Source organism: Glandiceps talaboti, chromosome 8 (assembly GCF_964340395.1).
Source record: "Glandiceps talaboti chromosome 8, keGlaTala1.1, whole genome shotgun sequence".
NCBI lineage: Eukaryota > Metazoa > Hemichordata > Enteropneusta > Spengelidae > Glandiceps > Glandiceps talaboti.
Genome location: NC_135556.1, coordinates 19,275,361 through 19,297,382, shown reverse-complemented (window position 1 = coordinate 19,297,382; position 22,022 = coordinate 19,275,361). Strand labels below are relative to the sequence as shown.

Below are 22,022 nucleotides of genomic sequence, written 5' to 3'. Positions count from 1 at the left end.
GGGATGTATGTGTTTATGGGTGCATGTGCAGGTCCAAAATAAGTCAAACATATTGGCATCGTAACATGTTTCATTCTCTAATTAAACTAGATATGTCAGTCGACAAATGATGGAGCGGACTGGATGAGGATGGCATTGATCATATGATCTTGACCTGAGATCATGACAAGTTTCTACATTATGGTATTAACTACTGATGTGTCACTGAAGTGTCTATGGTACCATAAATGAATTTATTTAACAGTATGTCTGACTCTGCGCCTATGTCATACCATATTCGGGCTATCAAAAAGATAAAAGATTCTGCAGTTTGACCTCTAGGAGCGCTGTTGAGAAGGTTATAAAAACAATAGATTGTATAGTGTGGCCTCTAGGAGAGCTGCCGGACCTCAGAAACATGCTTACCGGTAATCAAAAAGGCAAAGATTGTATGGTTGGGCTGTCTTGAATAATGTTGAGAAGCCTATTTTGTGGCGAGAAGTGTTTAAATCGGGTACTATAACCTCCTTTGAAGAAGTAAATCATAATATCCCAATATTCCATAACTTGGTTGCATTCAAGATCAGTCAAAGAATTCTGATAACTTTATTTCAGATCTTATACTTTATGTAAGTCACAGAGCCATATTTTGTTGAAAGTGGAAGTGATAAGTTTGACCAAGTTGGAATCAGCAACTGTGTTGCTTTTTCTACTCTGGCTGGCGATCTTTACCAAACTATTGATGCCCTTGCCTTTGGCTTGGGCACCATGAAAATTTTGGTAATGTATGCCAATCTTTGTGAAGGCACTAAATTGTGATATTGCCCTCACTGGCATGTGTTATTATTTAACTATTGGCCTTTGAAAACCAGACTTCATTTTCATTTACTATTGTCTTTAAATACACTGGTTTCTTTTGAACATTTTCATGTGTCTGAAACCCTTGGATATATCCTTGTATATACGTGTGAAAATGAATAACCTTATTTGGTAAGCTTGTTTCTTTATGTACAAGTATTAAAATTGGTAGCCAGAAGTAAGTTGTTTATATTCAATACATTGTATACACAACACAGAAGTTCTTTGAATGGTATTTATTGTCAAGGGTATAATCATTGCACAAAATACCAGTAATTACAGGGCTAGAAAACCGCTCAATATACATATATGCATATATGCTGGGACAGAAGTACATGTGTTCTTGTTTATTCCAGATCCAAATTTAATGATGGTTTTCTGGCCTATAGAGGGCGCTATCCAAGTCCTCTATACATTGTATGTGCCGCTGACAGCCTGTGACAGTACATTCTATTCCTTGGCATGATTAAAGGGCGGGCCATAAGTCATATTTATACAATTTGGGGGCATAATAACATATTACAAAGTACCTGTACATAGTATTCTATTTACTGATGCATACCTCACGACCACTAAATTAGTCTGAGTGCATACCTAACACACCACTTGCTATTGGCATAGGTCAAACCAGTTTTGTTTTTATATAACACATGTATGATTTGACAATGCCATGCAAGAATACAATCCAGTGGAAATCATGTATTCCACAGTATTTTAATTACATAAATCTGGCAAATTATTAACTTAATCCAGGGTTGCTACTACTGTACAGAAGCCTCTTTGTTAACAGCTGTGAAAAACTGCAGTTTATTTGGCAGTAACTGTACGTGTATTGGCATTGTCTCAAATTTTTCATTGTCGATGTAAAAAGATGTTTCTTGTCCCTGGAAAAAAAATGAAAGTACGGCTTAATCAATTCATGCAAAAGTTAAATACTTAAGCTATATTTTAATAACATAATTTGGGGTAATATAGTTATACAGATAAATGAATACAGAATGACAGAAGTGAAAATAAAATCAAGATGGTTGACTGGTTAGCAGCCTCTGTCCTACCCAGAACCAAACTTTTGAGCTGTGGATAGTGGTGGTACATAGTTCAAATATGGCCGAAGGACTTAGTAATTCAGAAACACATGGCAGCAGCCAAACTTGAACTGCCAAATCACAGATTAAAACCTTATCAGTAACCATTTGACCACAAAATATTGTAAACCGAGATATTGTCACCAAAACGTTTGCGATCTGACAGTTTTCAGCTAGTTCTCAAAGACCAATTTTTACTAACTACCAGACTGATACATTGTATTCGTGTACAAGAAGTCATTTTAGTCACTATTTATTTTTGCGTTTTTGCTTTCCAATGAAATACACAAAAAGTAAGTTTTTACATGAAAATTTTCAGGTTTACAGTATACACTGTTAGTACAATTATCAACACAGATTGAAAGTGATATGAACATTTAATTGTACAGTTTTTACAGGCTAAAAGTAACCGTAACAAGATACAATGGAATTTTGGTTATTCATATTTGTACACAATAGTCCTAGAAACTATCTGTTCTTACCTCGGGTATTGATGGCGTCATCTTGAATTCCTTAGATTTAATAGACTTAGTTTCAAATCTCTGCTGAGTATCCATCACACTTTTATCCTTTATCCGAGACCAGCTGTAAAAGTTTGCCAAAAAATACACAACTTAACATTATTGAATATTAATCATTTTTGGATCTATTTTTATTTGAAGTGTCTTCTTAATTGGAACTCATGATAAATCACATAATTTTTATAACCTATTGTTTGATGAGGTGTCTTATAGCTCTTCAACAACAATTTTACATGCAGACATTTAAGCAAGTGCACCATGACAAAGTACAAACTAATTCAGGTACTAGTAATCAGAATGACTGAACTGTTCTTTGTAAAGGTTTAATGTATTTTACAAAAGGGGACTATTAACATGAAAATAGCAAGTAGTTACAATGTTTAAGGCTTTAAAGGTCAAGTTCAGATTTGGATTAAAATTTACAGGTAGGTGTGTTAAAAACAGTTGTCCGGAAGTGTCTTTTAATTGCTATAGAAAAGGGTGGTCCCAAACAAAAGAATCCTCCTATGGAATTCTTTTGGCTTCACTGATAAGAATGAACTAATGTGAGAACCATGGGCTGATAACCATCCTTTTAAACTAATTATACACTTACTTACCCTTCTTTGATAAAATCAGTTTTAGAGATTTCTTCTTGGCCTGGCTGAATTGCTATTTCTTCTACATCCTATGGTGAATGAAACAAAAACATAAGACATAAATGTCAGGTGAATTTGTCATAGAAAACCTCAATGAATGACCTTTGACCTTTCTGTCAAGTAGATGTTATCAATACAACTACTACTAGAATGAACATATTTATCGTCATCACTGGGAGTTAGATTGAGATTGTGTTTTCACCCCTGCTTGTCTCTCCGATTGTTAGCAGGATATCTCAAAAAAGGTATTTGAGGGTTTAGATAAAAACCATGATGACTAGCACCCACTGATATGAGTTTGAGATCTGGATTTTATTCAAGAGTATTGTAAAGCCATGTCATTACTAGAATGTAAGATATATCCTGTCATGCCATCCTCAACAAGCTTGCTCTAGTGAAAAAGGGGGTTGTTTGATGTGTGAGGGCGCCCTACTCAATGTACATTAGAGACTGTGGCATTGCATGCATCAGCAATCAAACCCAAACACATAATGGGATTGGTTTTTCAATAATTGTAACTGGTTTATCAGGAGAATGACCAGTGTTGGCATTGGTATCGGCTCCATAAAATGTCCTCTAATTGGTGGTTAAGGCGACACACATGTTTGCAATGAATAACTGTATTTACCGTTTACAAGAAGAAAATTTGACAGGCTGAGTTTTTTGTACCATCATACATCATCAATAATAACTATGACTCTTCTATGTCATTTCAACAAAGAATCAGAGATGCTAGTACTACTAAAATATATAATATCACTTGTTATTTTGTAGTTATAATTAGTACGTCTTTCAGAAGAATCAACGTACCTGAGATTCTGTTGTAGCATTTGTTGTAGTTGCAATTAGTTCAACGGTAGAAAGTTTCAAATCTTTCCAGACACCACAATCTTCATTGATTATATTAGAATAATCTTTAACTTCTGAAACAAAAGAGTAAGTGATAATAATTGGTATGATATATTATATTATATTCTATGTGAATGCCTAAAAACTATATGTAGACTTTAAGATACGTCCATCATGGTGTACTTTACAGACTACCTAACAATATACACCCACAATCTTGCTATATTGTTTCACATAAGAACATTTGAGATACTTGTCAGGCAAGTGAAGCTTATACCATACTGCCAAAGGTAATATATGAGAAACAAGTCATTGAGAATGACATAGTCCCCGCTATGATTGGGTTTTAAGGAACTGGCAGGGGTGGGGACCTGTTCAAACATGTCTGAGTTATGGCTTTGGACATGAAAACTGTGCCAACAAAATGACTGCCAGGCAGCCATATCGGATTGTATCACGATGAAAATGGATATGCACATGTATGTCATAGAACACTGTCCTAATACCAACTTTGAATGAGATCTATTCAAGCATGTCTGAGTTATGGCTTTGGGCATGGAAAATTCGCAAACAAAATGGCTGCCAGGCAGTCATATTGGATCGTATCATGACGAAAATGGATATGCACATGTATGTCATAGAACACTGTCCTAATACCAACTTTGAATGAGATCTATTCAAGCATGTCTGAGTTATGGCTTTGGGCATGGAAAATTCGCAAACAAAATGGCTGCTAGGCAGCCATATTGGATCGTATCACGACGAAAATGGATATGCACATGTATGTCATAGAACACTGTCCTAATACCAACTTTGAATGAGATCTATTCAAGCATGTCTGAGTTATGGCTTTGGGCATGGAAAATTCGCAAACAAAATGGCTGCCAGGCAGTCATATTGGATCGTATCACGACGAAAATGGATATGCACATGTATGTCATAGAACACTGTCCTAATACCAACTTTGAATGAGATCTATTCAAGCATGTCTGAGTTATGGCTTTGGGCATGGAAAATTCGCAAACAAAATGGCTGCCAGGCAGTCATATTGGATCGTATCATGACGAAAATGGATACATTTCTCAAAACAACTGGTGAAATTATCAATAACATTGGACATATCCATTTATGTTCCCAGCCATTGTTAAGAGTACAACAATACAGACAGACAGTGAGATTGTGTGTAATATGTGAGTGAGTGAGTAGGTATGTGTCATTTGCTGAGCAATTGGTTCAGTAGAACTATAAGGATAGCAAAGTTTATATGGGAGGGGGTAGTGTATTATGTTGATAATTAAAATCAGATTTTAGACAACCTGTTACCTTACAACCTCAATTTTATTTTATGAAACTTACAGCTTAGAAAAAAAGCAATAGGATTAATATCTCATACAGAACAGCTTGATCGTTTTGTTTTTTTAATATTCAGGTTTTTGCAAGTTGTCGGTTCAAACCCTGTTGCTTCATTTCTGAGTAGCTATAGTCCTTTTGCAAGATTTGAACCTTCCAATCAATACAGCTGTATAATTGGGGACATGGTAGTATAGAGGTTGCTATGGTGATATCAACCAAAATATGATGAGTGGTAATAAATATTAAAAGAACAAAATATATATATGAACTATTAGATGGGTCTGTTCATTTGTTTTTAGTGGAATTGACCAACAAATGATATACACATACACCTCCCCACCCCCACACATACACTTTGCTATCCATATAGCTCTATTGAACCTACTGTTCAGCAAATGACACATACATACATACTCACTCCCTTACATATCACACAATCTCACTGTTTGTTTGTTTGTTTGTGTGTTTGTGTGTTTGTCTGTCTGTCAGTCTGTCTCTCTCACTCACTCACTCAGTCTCCTCTTACACACATGTGCATGGTGCATGTAGTACTACTAACATTGCTCAGCAAATGACACATACGTACTCACTCACATATTACACACAATCTCACTCTGTCTTTCTTTCTGTCTGTCTGTCTGTCTGTCTGTCTGTCTGTCTCACTCACTCACTCACTCACTCACTCACTCACTCACTCTGTCTCTTCTTACACACACACTTTTCACCATGGTGCATGTAGCACTACTAACATATTGCTCAGCAAATGATGTGATTACACAAGCATTAATAAATGTCTGATACAAACAAACAATAACTTTGATCAGAAAAAGAATACTTGCCTTCCTTGTTGTCTGTTCTCCACCACCCAAACATCCATGACCAGAATGATGGCTCAGGAGGAATGATGGGTTCAACACATTTATTACAGCCTTCACATGGTGGGGCATAACTTAACTCTGCTGTGTTTACTTCAGGCCAATTCTGAAATCATGCAATTTAATCATATATTATTCCCCTTTGTTCAACAGAGCAAAATACAAGTGACATAGGGGGCCTTGTTACTATGAGTCAAAGATGAACTGTTTCCGTACATTGATATTTAAGTGAAGAAAATGCTGAAGGATATAATGATACCTGGTGATTCTAAATATTTCATTTTTTTTATGGTGATTTCAATCAATTGTTTAGATACATAGATAGATAGATAGATAGATAGATAGATAGATAGATAGATAGATAGAGATAGATGGATAGACAGACAGATAGATAGACAGACAGATAAATAGTCTGATAGAGATAGATAAATAGAGATAGATAGATAGACATATAGAGATAGATGGATAGACAGATAGACAGACAGATAGATAGATAGATAGATAGAGAGATAGATAAATTGAGATAGATAGACACAGATAGATATATGGACAGAGAGATAGACAGATAGAGACAAATAGATAGATAGATAGACAGAGATAGATAGATATAAATAGATAGATAGATAGATAGATAGATAGATAGATAGATAGATAGATAGATAGATAGATAGATAGATAGATAGATAGATAGATAGATAGATAGATAGATAGACAGACAGACTGACAGATATGTAGAGAGATAAAATAAATTTAAAACTTACCGTTAAACTTTTAATGATATATGTTAATCTGTGTTTTAATGGACCAAAATACCAGTATCTGTAAAGTTGAAAATCACATAGGAATTTATTAAGTTCAGAAAAGTTTTTATAACAACATTTAATCACATCTTTCTAGCTTGAATGCATGCTGTGATCTTGCAACAATGTTTCTGATTGGTCCTTGTTGATGAAACACAATTCTATCAACCAATCACTGATTGACTTTTGTGAATAATGTTTACCATGATTATCATATCTTCTCACAACTGGCACCATGATGTACTTACTTCGGAACTCGTTCTTTGGCATCTGAGTATTGTCCCCACTGAATACTATTCATGGCATACACAGTCTTGCCTTCTTCTCCCTATTGATAAACAAAACAAAACAAAACATTGCAAACAGTGTTATTAGGTATTATCTATGTGTGAGGGTGGCAAGATGTATGTGTGTGTGTGTGTGTGTGTGTGTGTGTGTGTGTGTGTGTGTGTGTGTGTGTGTGTGTGTATTGTGTGTATGTGTGTGTGTGTGTGTGTGTGTGTGTGTGTGTGTGTGTGTGTGTGTGTGTGTGTGTGTGTGTGTGTGTGTGTGTTTACTTAAAGACAGGGGTATTTAGACTTACCTCAATTTTCATTACATGCATAGGTTTAATCCATCCCTGAATAACAGACAGAGCAGCTGATCCCATCCACCTAATATTAACAGAAATGTTTCATTAACTTTTTAACTTTCCATGCTGTGCAAAGTAAATCTAGTATCTTATCTTATATCTAGTATTATGATATACCAAATCACTGTAATCATTATGGTTTATTGTCAGCCTTTGCTATTTTGACAAACTTATTATATCTAACAGTGAAGTAAAGCTTTGGAGAATAACATAATAATACATCCATGTCCAGGGTTAATTTCTGAAAAACTTGGAAAAATAATGGCAGCCTTGAGCATTTTATTAACTCACATTTCGTACACCATAGCACTAATGGTGTAAATGCAAGCCATCATGACAATAAATCTTGCAATTTTCTGTTTGAACATGTACAACTTGGCTTGTGCATGCAATGTATTATAATATCATAATGATTTATCTAAAATGTCACATACCTGACATCAGACTCTGAATTTGCATACAAAACCCTGGCTAGTGTATTAGTATTTCCAATTGGGATAATCCCTATTGGCCACCTGCAGACTTTTTCTTGATCGTCCCTCCTAAGTAATCCTGTCACCACCTCTGATAAAGTTCCATCACCTCCAGCTACAATAATGGCATCTATATTGTCTAATTGCTGCACTTTGTCTTTGGCTTCACCTTCAGATGTTGTCTGTGGTCAAAAAAAAAAAAATCCTGTTAATTGCTAGTCATAAAACTGTCATTTTCCTTGCCTGTACTTTGACAAAGTTTATTTGGTTTGCATGATAAATGACGTATGGTAGTAATAGACCCATGAAGAAACCGATCCCAACAATAATATAAGCAACATATATATATATATCTTACTAGCAGTATTTCCACATCAATACCAGCTAAGTGCAGCATGGGGGCAGCATTCTTGTCAAACAGCTTCTTGGCTTTTCTGGAAAAAAGAGAGATAATTACTCTGTAAGCTCATATATATACAAGTATCACAGCATCCATCCATCTGTCTGCCTATCTATCTTTTCAGTAAATGTATATATCAATCAATCAATCAATCAATCAATCAATCAATCAATCAATCAATCAATCAATCAATCAATCAATCAATCAATCAATCAATCAATCAACCAACCAACCAACCAACCAACCAACCAACCAACAAACCAACCAACCAATCAACCAAAAATCAATCAGTCAATCAGTCAGTCAGTCAGTCAGTCAGTCAGTCAGCAAGCCAGTCCATCCATCCATCAGACCATCTCTTTTTTAAATAATTTTAGAAAGACATAGCTGTATTGCATGTATAAACCACCTCACTTTCTCTGTTATTAAGTTCATGTAAACAGCCCTTACCCTTTCCTTGCAGCTGGGTTTAAGATAACACACACTTTTCTTGGTTTTTGAGTTGTTTGTATTATTTCTTCACCATACTTCTACAATTACAGAAACATCAAGAATGACAAAATTAGCTGACAGATAGCTCTGCAAAATTTAACCGGAATGATTTCATATTAATTCTTTATTCTTTTTTTCGACTAATTTACATTGTACTTGCTGGAGAATGATGAAGGCCTAGAGATCAAACTATATCATTCTCTGATTCCAATAAAGCATAGAGTGTCGACTTATACACTGTCCATTAGGATCACTGTCAGTCGTCATTAACCAAAGGTAACTCTGACTTCAATGTATGGAATCAAGTATGGTTGGTATGACTGTTCTAAGTCAGAGATCTGCAGCCTGAAAACTTCAGTGTACACAAATTTCAAGGCTGTTTGAGTTGGCACTGATTCTGGCACTGACTCATACTCAAGTCAGAGTTGCCTTGGACTCAGTTGTCCTGTACATTACTCGTCTTGTAACAAGACCTTGAATCTGTACTACGAAAGTTGCCAAATAAAAGCAGAAGCCTCGGACAAGCACCTTTGACACTATGCGACCTATAATCTCTTTTAAAGTAGCAAAATAGCCTGAGGGGTTAGCAGCTGGACTAATACATTACAGTTACATAGTTACAGAACTACGTAACTATCTAACTATTACATGGCTGTAAGGAGTATGTCCATAGTGGCAGTCTTGCTTGCAGATGGAATAAATGATGACAATATTTTGATTGAATCCGAATCTGACAGTCAGAATTCAGTCTTGGTTTACTCTACTGAAAGCTAGCCATATAGGATTGTGTCAGTGGTTGTAATAGGAAGCCTATTTTTCTCTTATCTTACAACTTGAAGTCACTTACTGCTGCTTCTTCACATAATGCTCTTCTAATTAGATTTGACCTGTGAGAAGAAAGAGAATATACAATATTCAATATAAAATATCTCACAAATCACAGAGCAATTTTTTGTTGGGGATACATTTTTGTGTCCGACCAGGAAACGTTAAAGCTATGTGGAGCCAATTCCATTGAACTAGGAGTTGGGAGGCACCTGAGTGTGATTGTAACCATCCTACATTTATGTGGTAATAACAGATGTAGAACTTTTAAGTGAATGATAGGAAATTGTTAATATTTATGGCTAGGGAGGTGGGGTGGGGGTGTCAATATATGAGTCCAGCAACTAGACTTGGAACTCATCATGATCATGCTGTCATCAACATCAAGAGTTTGTCAACACTTCATATTGTATGGAAATCACAACAACATGGTTTTGGTCATTTATCACACATTGATAGGTGCTTGTACTAGACTATTTCATTCAAATTGTTATCATTAATATTCCATTAGTGCGAGTGTCTGACAGTGGGCCATGATAGTCAACATTACAACATCATGGGGTTACATCTGAGTGGCAATTGGAATTCAAATGTGCTAATAACACAATTTCAAATTCAGAACTGACTTGTGAGCTTACACTGAATGACAGCATGATCGTGAATTCCAAGACTCTAGTTTCATGTTTAATAAGTATAGGGATGGGAGAGTGTGGGAGAGGGATACCGTAACTTCCTCCCACACTGCACATTGAATAATATATTCAGGAGATATTTTACACTGAAAGGTATAGGCATTTTGGACTAATGAATAGTCAGTGTGCAACTTGAGTACATTATTTCTGCTGACTCCCATTATAGTACAATAGCCCATAGCAATGACTGATCTCCACTCTGCAAATATTACAGGACCCTCTACTGAAAGGGTATAGTCCTACTTGCAGACGGAGCACGGGTCTGTATTACTGAAATGACCGGAGGGACAGTTGTCAGGATCGAGTTCGGGATCACTTCGTATGCAAGCTCCTTACTGAAAGGGAGGGGGGGCGTCGATATAACAATAACATTGACAACTACAACTTAGATACTCTATAATTTTAACAAGATCAACTTGATGCAAGTCGGTGTTTCTCTGAAATCGCAAGTTATTTTATTTAATGTAAAATCATTAAATGACTCTCCTGAACCCTTTAACATCCATGACCATGACTGATTTGACGAGTTCCGCTGTTTTTGTCGTCTGCTGACGGCACCGTGTAAAATCCAAGAGTAACAACCACGTGTGGACATGGGATGTTCTTGTCCTTAGCAAATGACCCCTGTGGAAAATGAAGTGCTGAATCGAATAGTTATGGGTGATGAGTTTCTTACCTATACCTATCATTAAGATAATATGTTCCGTAGGAGAGTGCAACTGTAAAGAAAATGGACTTTTTCCAATGTGTACGAATAGTTCGGAATACTTTTATGACGGCCGCCATGATGTTACCCAGAAATCATTGCAAAGGGGCAAAGGTTAGCGAGTTTCTTTGATTTCCGGTTGATGCTTGTCATTTTAAATTGGTGTCTTGTATCGTAAACACTGCTGCCAACAGCACAGTGGCCACGTTGCAGTTTACATTCTCCCGACTCTTTAATAACTTCTTTGTCTAACATCTATCAAGTTATTCTAGTGGACTCGGTAAACTTTCCAAGATGCATGACGGAGGAGTGGGGGCAGAAAGTGCGGTGAAGATTTTTGCCAATATCTTCATTTCCTTCATCGGTGCTGGAGTTTTGGGACTTCCGTACGCATTTAAAGAGGTAAACACAATCTTAGAAAATTGGTAATATTGAAGTCGAATACAATATGTTTTGGGATGAAGATATGAAAACCCGGTTATTCTATAACATTACATTCTGGTCATTGAAATGACACGGTGTTTCAATACCATTTTCATGTTCTACGAACAAGTTCAGACAGTTGAAGATCGCAAGTGAAGGTACTTGTTTGAGATAATTAGCATATAAACAATAGTACTTTGTCACACCACAGACAGTGATAATGTGTCATATTATTATAAGCAAGAAGCAAACCCCACCTTAGTTTACAGGTAGATAACTCTATAGTGAAGAATTCGAAACAGTATCTGTATAATAAAACTTCAAATTCGTACATACATTGATACTTGGAGCTTGTGATTGCGACGTTTTAAGTTTAACACACAGGCAACGTACTCGAATAATCGGAATATAATTCTTGAATCGTAGGGTCTATGTTTGAATGAAAAATGTAATACATATGTAATATCACACAGTGTACTTCAGTAACTAAACGTGCAGTTACATGTTGTACATAGTTAACTGGATACATATTGAATATAATTTTATTCATAAATATCGGTTCAACTGCTTTATGATTTTCAGCCATGGGCATGTACACAGTTACTTCCTACATGGTTGTATTAATACATTCATGCTTCGTAGAACTGTAATGACTAAGAGATAGTATTAGTATGCAAACTTATCTTTTGCTATCTTTTACCCTGTCCCCATATCATATCATGGATTTGAAGTGACCTTCTACCTCCATGGCCATATTAAATCGGTTCTCTGGATTAGGAAAACATTTGTGTGTGTATACTGCTTGTTCTGTTTCACTTGTTCTCTATACATTGAAAAATGAAACTTCTGAAAGTTCTGTCATTTCTTTTGAATTACCAGGACATGGTAGTAGCCACGGAGGTGTGGGGAGACTCCGAGATCCCCTTATACCTCCATGGTAGTCGTAATATCCTCATCCCACATTATTGACTGTATTTCACACTATTTACAGTAAATACAGTAGTGAATAGAGTGTCTGTGTTTTTGCTAAGGTTGGGGAGAAATAGGTAGAAATGGCATAGAGTCTAAAATGGTAATTTTACCTGGGAAAAATGACAGGAACACCAGTAGAAACACTGAGGGTTTTGCTTGTTGTATGTGAGAAGCCCAGTAACAAAGGTGGGGAGTCTGGTATAAAAATTGTACAGATTTTATATACTGTACCTTGTACAACTTGCACAGAATTCCATACCCTTTAAAACTTGCATTGATTTTGTTACCTTGCATCATATATTTTTTTTGGTAGGAGACTAAAAGCCATAGACCCCGCAGACTGGTGAACCAACATGTATACATGATGTATAGTCAACCACAGTTCCCATGAGCTCCCAAGATGTTGTACCAGCTGGTAAAACATCTGGGGAACTCATGGGAACTGTACATGTGGTTGACCCTACATTTGTACATCATGTATATGTTGGTTCACCAGTCTTCGTGGTCTATGGGTAGCTTTTTACAAATACCATATAACAATAGTATTAACACTGCAGACAGTCATATTAAACCTGTGCTAGCAGCTTAATTTATTGAAAGGAAAAAGTGGGGACTCGGAGGAGGTGGATGGGGAGATAATGGCTATTTTTGATCAATTTCAGCACCATAGAACCTATGATAAAATAAATAAAACACAATGTGTCATGTCATGTCATAGATGGCTGTGAAAATAGATCTTGTATTTTCTGTGTCAATATGTACAACTTAGACTCAGTCTGCCCTCGAATGATAGCCAAATTTTGTCAAAATGAGAAAAACTGGGATTTCTTTTGAGTCACCACATAGTAAGAAATTTTGGTACATCACTAGAAATTGTGTGTGTCAGTGGGGTGTCAAATTGGCTTAGAGGGCACACTGAACTAAGTGCCAATGAAGTAATATGTTAAACCATGGCAGTATACTGATGATACTTCCATGCTTAAACATATTATATGTATGTATATTTTCATTAAAAGCAGTGCAGTACATTGCAGCTGGTACTTGTACATTTTCAAGTTCTTTTTTGTAATCATTATCATTTAATTAAGGTGAATTGCTAGTAATTAAAGTCCAATTCATCATTCACAGGTCACTGAATATTTTAAGTGATGTTACATTATTGTTAAATTTGCATATAATATTGTATCAATACTGACTCATTAATACATTAACATAAACGAATATTTGCCTCAGATCATAGGTGTATGATTCAACTCTGTATACAACCTCAAATGTGGTTTGAGATACAAACTATAATAGCTAGTTTAGATTTCATACTACAGTGAATGATCATTACAGTATCAACTATAATGTGTACCTGAAACAATGGAAGACAAGATTTAAAGTGAATAAAAGTAGAGCTTAGTTATAACCTCAAGCAAGAATATTTGATGTGTTCAATAATCATCAAAAAGGCAAAATTGGTTATTTAATGACAATGAAAAAGTAGTTTACTGTTTACAAACATTGTCCTTGACAGTTTTGGTGGTTTCACTGGTAGGGGATGTGGTGTTGTTGGTGATAACAGCTACTGTCAGGGATTTCTTATAAACGTATTGATTCTATTACTGTCAATAAACCTATGTTAATGATTCCATTACAGTCTATGACCCTATGCCAATGTGTCTTTACCTTATGGTTTTATTGTTTAATACATTCACAATTGCAATGCAACTACCACGTACGGAGATCGCGCCTTCTCTGTTGCCGGTCCTAAGTTATGGAACTCTCTCCCAATTCACATTAGGAGAGCGGTATCGATCGAAACATTCAAGTCCCAACTAAAGACATACTTGTTTACAAACTTTTAGAACATACTATACTTTTATATGCAGTAATCAATAAGTTTTGTTTTTTAGTGAATTTCAAGTTGTTGTTTTTAATAGTAATCAATAGTGAACGTCAAGTTTTTGGTTTTGGTTTTGATTTCTATGCAAATCAAGTTTGTGCTTTTTTTTTTTTTTTTTTTCTTTTTTTTTTCTTCTCAGTATTGTAAAGCGCATTGAGGCTGTTGCGTAATGCGCTGATAAGAATTTATTATTATTATTATTATTATTATTATTATTACTTATGTTAATGATTCCATTACAGTCTATGACCCTATGCCAATGTGTCTTTACCTTATGGTTTCACTGTTTATACATTCACAATACTCTACTGGGAAATCAGTTTCACTGACAATTTTACCAGTAGTGTTCATTTACAAGTCTGTACAAGTTACAAACCCCTTTGAGTTTAGATCTCAGAATAAATAAATAAATAATGAATGCTGTGATAAGTAAGGGTATTGAAAAGTAAGCACTGAATTGAATATTTAAATGACCCATGGGTTTTTACAAGAGTTTGGACCTGGTAAATAGAGGAATAGTGTGTGTGTGGGGGGGTGGGGGGGGGGCGGTGGGGGCATCTACATGTCTGTCATGTAATACATTTTTGGGGAGTTGGTAATAGAGGGATAGTGTGGAGGGAGCATATATATGTACATGTAATACATTTTGGGACCTGTTGATAGTGGGGAGAGGTATCTACTTTACAATGTACATACAGTAAACTTGCTAATATTTTCATACCAAGTGTATATTTGTGGTATGATAGTTTTGGCAGGGATCCTGAGACTAGACTTGCCCTGTTATTCAGGTAGACTTACCAGTACTTCTATATAATTATTATATACTACCACTAAAAACAACCCACCGAATTCATCACCAACTGTGAATTTATTTTAAATGTCTTTTTTTTCCTGTACTCATGACAACTTATCCAATTTTTTAATTTTGATTTATCTGATCTCGATATCTATTTCATTTATTGTGATTCCATTGTAATTAACATCAAAACTCTGTATTAAATTCAATATGTATGTATACATATTAAACCAAAATCTTGTATGTTTATAGTGATAACCTTGTTCGTTTATGAGATTAGTGTAAACAACACAGTACACTTGTTGATCCTGTGTTTATTAATGAAATCCTTGTACTGCATGACCCAATAGCCAAGCCCTTTGTTTCACTGGGTCATATAATTAATATTATAAATTAAAGTAATAACCATACAGAACCAATGTAGGGGGAAATATGAAAGCAGTTAAATTGCTATGTTTATAATTGTCAGGTTATTTGACACTATTGTTGACTGTTTTGATTAATTTTTCAAACAATTTATTAATCATTTTGTTGTTTCTAAATCTCTTGCAGGCTGGAGTAATAGAAGGTGTTTTGATAATGACAGGAGTTGGAATTTTAAGGTTGGTGACATGTGACAGTTTCTGTGTGTTACTTACATGTAAAAGCCTAAAATCCAGATGTGGTGGAATTTTGGGTTCTTGCCTTGCCTCTACCATGACACACAGTCATTTATTTAAACCTAAACTTAGATTATGATTTCCACAGCTATGTTCAACCCTAATTGAATACTGTGATTATGGTTACCTCATAAAGCTCAACTTTCTGAGTTGGTTCTAATCATGTGGTGATGCTATTGATGTCACCACATATTACTCCATTGACAATGTCACCTCACAGTGGGAAAACATATAAAACCTAATAAGAATTGCACCTTCCTTCTGGCCAAATATTAAAATTAAATGGTCGCCAGCAAAATGACAGGTGTGGTAGGGGAAAGGCACTGACAGCCAAAAATCCCCACATGATTGGATCCTGGGATATATTATATATGTTACTACAGTCCAAAGACTTGGTCATTTGGCTTGACTGTCTGGGTCTTCTCAGTATGTCGAGTCAAATATAGCCAAGTTTCCCGGCTCATGTTACAACTACTGCTACAGTGCTAGTGTTTTTGTTGTTGTTGATTTAAATAAGGGGTGCTTCAATGCGAAGTATGAACTACTAACAACATAGACTCTGTACATTGCAATATTTTATATATAGCCCTCTGTCTGTATTCAAGGCTTCTAAAAGCATGTTATCCACTCAGTTTGTATTACTGCATTCTCTGTTATTCATTACCGGGTAGTACATGTACATGTAAGATGTCTGCAATCACTATCCACGTCACCAAATGTTACAATAAACAAAACTCCCACTAGACTAAATTACATGTATCAATTCATGTGGTAGGTCAGAGGTCAACATTCTCCTTGTGTTTCTCATCATCCATCTTCTAGAGGCTGTGATTTTGTAGGTCAGTGCACTTGAGAAATACAAGAGGCAAATAAGTGTTAAATGTATAAAACTCAAGATTTTTATGTGAGGATTGAGAGACCTATTTTTGCAAAATAATATCAATATCAATTTGTACCTTGGCTTGGGTTATTAATTCACTTTCTGACACAAAAATAAAATCTAATTAAATTAATATTTTCACTAATTTGTTCTAAATTAATTATTATTGTTATCGTGATTAGCTGACAGTTGGATGATGTAATATTAATTTATGTCAGTCGATGTGGAATATCATAAAGTATCATTTTGATAGATGTCCAGTCAGGAGCAAAGATTGGGAGTGATGAAATTGTTAGATACTGCAGACTTTATAAAAAAAAAATTCATGACTATTTGTCAAGAGCAAAGGTTAGGGTTAGCTGGAATGCTAGACAGTGATATTCCATAGAAAAGATGATAGAGGAGGCAAAGAAGTAGGCATTATACTTGTGTGTGTATAGTTATATATACATTTTACTGGGTCTGGAATCCATGCTGTCCTGTTTTACAGAAAGGCTTGGTGTGGAGGATTCTAGTTTATATTCACCTGTATAGACAAAAATTGTGTACATGTATGCAGTAGCTTAAGATTTTACAATTAAATTTTATTAAAATCACAAAACCTGAAACAAAGCAGGCTCGATAAAAATCTTACTAAGGCCTAAAAATAATTATTTGGTTTTGGTTACCCGACCATACCTAGTTTTCACTGCTAACCCTAAACTTTTTTTACGTATTCGAGGAAAAAATAATGAAATCATGAAAATTGTTAAGTATCGTAAGAAATACTCTAAATAGTGTATGCAGAAACTGACATCAACTTAAAAAAACAATATAAAATTGTTCTTCCAATCTGTAATGGCTGTACATCTGATGAGAAGAAACCAATAATACAGAAGCCATGGAAAACAATGGAACACATAACTACATGTACCTGAACTAGACACTCGCATATGAAAAAAAATATATATATATACAAAAAATAAAATAAAAAATCTACCTACCCTACCTTAACCTATTCTAAAATTGAGCGTAATTGGAACCACACAATTTTGTTGGTAGGCCTAACACTGCAACAATGTACATTTTATCATCTAAAAGTCTCACCAACAGTGCTACATTTTATCACCTGGTTCAACAAAAACCTTACTAACATTGGTACATTTTATTGTTTTGCTTGACAAATACATTACTAGTATCTCTGTTGGTAAGATTTTTGCCGAGCCAAGCGATTATTTTTTCTTCGGGTTTGTGATTTTAATTGTGGTATGATAGGGTGAGAAATCTAGTTGTTTGACGTCTGCAGACAATTGATTTTATTACCTTGAAAACCAATTTTACACAATTAGTATTTTGGACACCACAAAAGGAAAAGATGCAAATTACAAGAACAGAACAATAGAATGCTGTGTTCAATGTATATTTATCGTATGGTGTTTATATAGGTTTTTTTGAGTCACTGGCCTAGAGATTTCAAATTGATAGCTTACCCAAGTATGCATGTACAGATAGTATGTACGTGTCAGCAACACGTGATATACATATATGTACTGTTGTAATAATGGGGTGTTTAAATTATGGTTATTATTGTCAATAATTTGTCAAATTAATAACTTCTTGGAATGGGTTGGTTATTATTTGTCAATTTTTAAAGAGATTTCTTACTAACCATAATTATTTTGTGCAATCAGTTAGTTTTATCCACTTTAACACATTTCTCTTGAAAAATAAATATGTACATTTTCGTTAAGTGCATGTACCTCTCTCTCGCTCTCTTTCACTCTCTCTCTCTCTCTCTCTCTCTCTCTCTCTCTCTCTCTCTCTCTCTCTCTCTCTCTCTCTCTCTCTCTCTCTCTCTCTCTCTCTCTCTCTCTCTCTCTCTTCTGAAGCATTGAAGCATATCAAAATAGAAGGTTGGAGGGTTTGAATTGAACTGGTAATACCGGATTTAGTCTGTTATTAGTGGGGTAATACTGTGTGTTACATGTAAGGCAACATGTTGTCTCTACATAATCGGCTTTAATTCGAGACCCTACGTAGGTACTATGCTTTGGACAGTGTAATGTTTCAACCATTCCACATCAATCATCATCTGTAAATTTTAGATCATGTAAAAATATGATTATCAAATTTATAAACATAGGATAGTCAAATTTTTCTTGCTCAGCTGGAAAGTATATTTGCTAAAAATTTATTCCGTTCAGTGAAAACAAGGCCAATTTTGTCATTGTCTTTTTCAGATTCCTGATATACATTTAGGCTATAGTTGCATAGTACTACACCACGTTTTGTATTTGTAGTTGATATGTATATAGTTTTATCTCCAGGCATTTATCATACTTTATTTGAATATTTTGTTTAAAAACCATTCACTGTGTTCTTTTGTATGAATTAATAACCCAATGAGTGATTTCAAATAGTTGTGTGAATGTGTAGCCCAGATTTGTAACTGGGAAATTATTTTTAAAACAGTCAAATACAACATTTTCCATAAAAACTAAAGTGAATTCCAAACTCAGAAATATATGAAGATTATAATGAGACTTAAAAGAAATATTAAAATCTCCCAAGGGAATGTTGCCAGTCTAAGTCTACATTATCCCATTAAAATCTACCTGATAAATATTGCCTAAAACTTACATACTGCCAAAATGAATGGAATCGTCAGTTTTGAAGATAAACATAAACCACCTGATTTCTATGATGTGAAAACAGAAAACTGTCAAGTCTGACAGATAGGAATTTATGCAGCCATGACATAATATTTTATATAGAGAAATGAAATATTCAAAATGTAACACGTGTCTGGAGTCCACAAGACTTTCCTGTAGTACATTATGTAATTTATTCGAACACATAATAATTTCCAGAGGAATTACTAAAGGTTATAAAGCACAGATGAAAGAAGTAAAATGAATGAAATTTAAAGTATACATTAATAAATAAATAAATAAATAAATGAATAAAGTAAAAAAATGAATAAATAAAAAATAAAATAAAAAAAATAAAAAATAACAATAGCAATCTATTATAAAATTGAAACATACTAAATGCGTTAAATGAGTTGTAAGAATAGGTGTTGCTGTCTCATATCTGAACATATGTTTATATATTGTGCGACATTGGTAAAAATATTATCGTTAGTCATTAAAGATATGAATTTTAAATCATTCGCTAAATTTTCAAATGTGGGCACATACAGTTTAATTTTTTTTCAATTATGTATGTTTTTTTGAAGTTGTAAAACCCAGGAATAGAGATGGGGAAAGTCTAGTAAATATTAAATTTACATTTTCTTATACATTTTACTTTCTCTAGGGATGGTCTCTTCAAGTCTAATAAGTTACAAGGATTGATTTCCCTTCTTATCAAAAAATGTAACAATTTTTAAATCGTACACAAATATAAAAAGATATGTACTCTTACAGTAAGAGATACAACACCATCTGCTATATACAAAACCATAATGTATACACATGGTATGTAAGAAGGGTCAAGGGTCAGAGCTTATATCCATTTAAAAAATAATAAGAGATTGTAGAAATACCGGCTGCCCCATAACCTTAAGAATAAGGTCAATGATTGGGAAATGATATGCAGGGCTGTAACCTTTACATTCTCGTTTTCAATTTTAGATGAATTTGACATATTTTTAGATGATATATGATATATATGCTGGTACCAGCCTAGATGCAGTACTGTAGCAGTTTTGCTATTTCTATCTTGGTCCTATGCTAGAACCACTACAGATCTATTGTGTTTATTTAAAGCTCCTATCAAAAATGTGTTCAGGATCCTGAACACATATAGTCAAACTGTTTTTTTGTAGACAATATCCCTCACCTCTTTGAAAGTTGAGCATATCCTATGACATTATCTATAAATGTGTCGCTCTTGATCGGATTAATACTTCCTCAATGTTATTTTCAAGTGGAAATCATACTATATTCTTGACATTTCAGCTAACTTTTTACATTCGGTGGACATGTTGACTAAATACTGCACATGCTCCATGTACTCAAACAACAGCATAATTGCTGCCGGAGAAGGACTCCAATGTAGCGGTTCCGAGTATTTATTGGTGTTTTGAAGAGAAAATGAACAGATTCGAGTACTTACGTAATGCATTTTGGTATTGAAGCTAGGGAATTGACTATTTTTATGAGAAAACCATGGAAATAATTGCCGAGAGATTTTAGATAGCCTTGTTTGATAATAAGAATTGTAGCTTTGTTTTTCTTTGTAAAACTGATAAACATTAAAACAAACAATGTTGAGTCACACAAAATAGAATATTTAAAAAAATGAAAAAGTATATTTGTAAATAAAAACAGAGCTACATTATTGCCTGCCTCTCTCTCTCTCTCTCTCTCTCTCTCTCTCTCTCTCTCTCTCTCTCTCTCTCTCTCTCTCTCTCTCTCTCTCTCTCTCTCTCTCTCTCTCTCTCTCTCTCTCTCTCTCTCTCTCTCTCTCTCTCTCTCTCTCTCTCTCTCTCTCTCTCTCTCTCTCTCTCTCTCTCTCTCTCTCTCTCTCTCTCTCTCTCTCTCTCTCTCTCTCTCTCTCTCTCTCTCTCTCTCTCGTACAAGTATAGCTATGGCTATGCCTATATCAACTGTGTTCCTGTGTAACACAAACAATGTAATATGTCAATAAATGCCACGAACAACTTTCAAAAAAGTGGAATTAAATTTAGCCTATTTTTGTTTCATGTGGACATTTTTTAATTTTTTCCCACAGTGTAAGAGCCATGTTACTAATCATAGACAGTAAATATAAAATCCTTGGAGAAGAACCACCCGGAAAATTAGGTGGAAACAGTAGTGTACCAAAGGAAAGACAAAATAAGGAACCATATGAAGGGAATACCATTGAAAAAGAACAGCTTATGAATGGTAGCAGTAGTAAAGAAGATGTTGAAATGAATGGCCACATCCCTCAGGTGGATAAAGATGTAGATAAGGTAAGGTCAAAGGTCGCAAATTAAAATCCTCTTTCTCTCAAGGACATATTTGTGCAGAGGAGGATTTAACTTGTAAAAGTTTAAGGTATTTGTGGGAACATTATATCAATAAGCTGCTGCTTTCAAAAGTGAACATTGATATGCTTAGCAACAATGGCTTTGCTCTTGGCAACATCTAGATGGTGTCTTTTTCAAAGATAACAACAGTCATGGGTAATCAAGTGAATGAGCATTTCAAAAGTGAACATAAATATGCTTAGCAACAATCGCTTTGTTGTTGGCAACATC

At 34.8% G+C, this 22,022-nt stretch overlaps 2 protein-coding genes across 2 annotated transcripts in view; one reads left to right on the top strand and one right to left on the bottom strand.

Moving 5' to 3' along the window:
* Positions 1–1,124: 1,124 nt before the first annotated feature.
* On the bottom strand, positions 1,125–11,257 carry LOC144439057 (acylglycerol kinase, mitochondrial-like). Its single transcript, XM_078128305.1, has 13 exons — positions 11,148–11,257; positions 9,802–9,841; positions 8,913–8,992; positions 8,421–8,496; positions 8,024–8,244; positions 7,542–7,611; positions 7,207–7,286; positions 6,920–6,977; positions 6,123–6,264; positions 3,892–4,004; positions 3,043–3,110; positions 2,405–2,507; positions 1,125–1,721 (listed from the first exon to the last, which is right to left on the bottom strand). The coding sequence occupies exons 1-13, from the start codon at positions 11,255–11,257 to the stop codon at positions 1,599–1,601; spliced, it is 1,284 nt and encodes a 427-aa protein (XP_077984431.1). The 3' UTR covers positions 1,125–1,598.
* A 69-nt stretch (positions 11,258–11,326) lies between these two features.
* The window catches only part of LOC144439017 (uncharacterized), a 32,714-nt gene continuing 22,018 nt past the window's right edge, over positions 11,327–22,022 (top strand). The window contains exons 1-3 of the mRNA XM_078128258.1: positions 11,327–11,579; positions 15,809–15,858; positions 21,512–21,734. Coding sequence (XP_077984384.1) covers positions 11,472–11,579; positions 15,809–15,858; positions 21,512–21,734 — 381 coding nt within the window. The 5' untranslated portion in view covers positions 11,327–11,471. The remainder of the gene's footprint in view (positions 11,580–15,808; positions 15,859–21,511; positions 21,735–22,022) is intronic.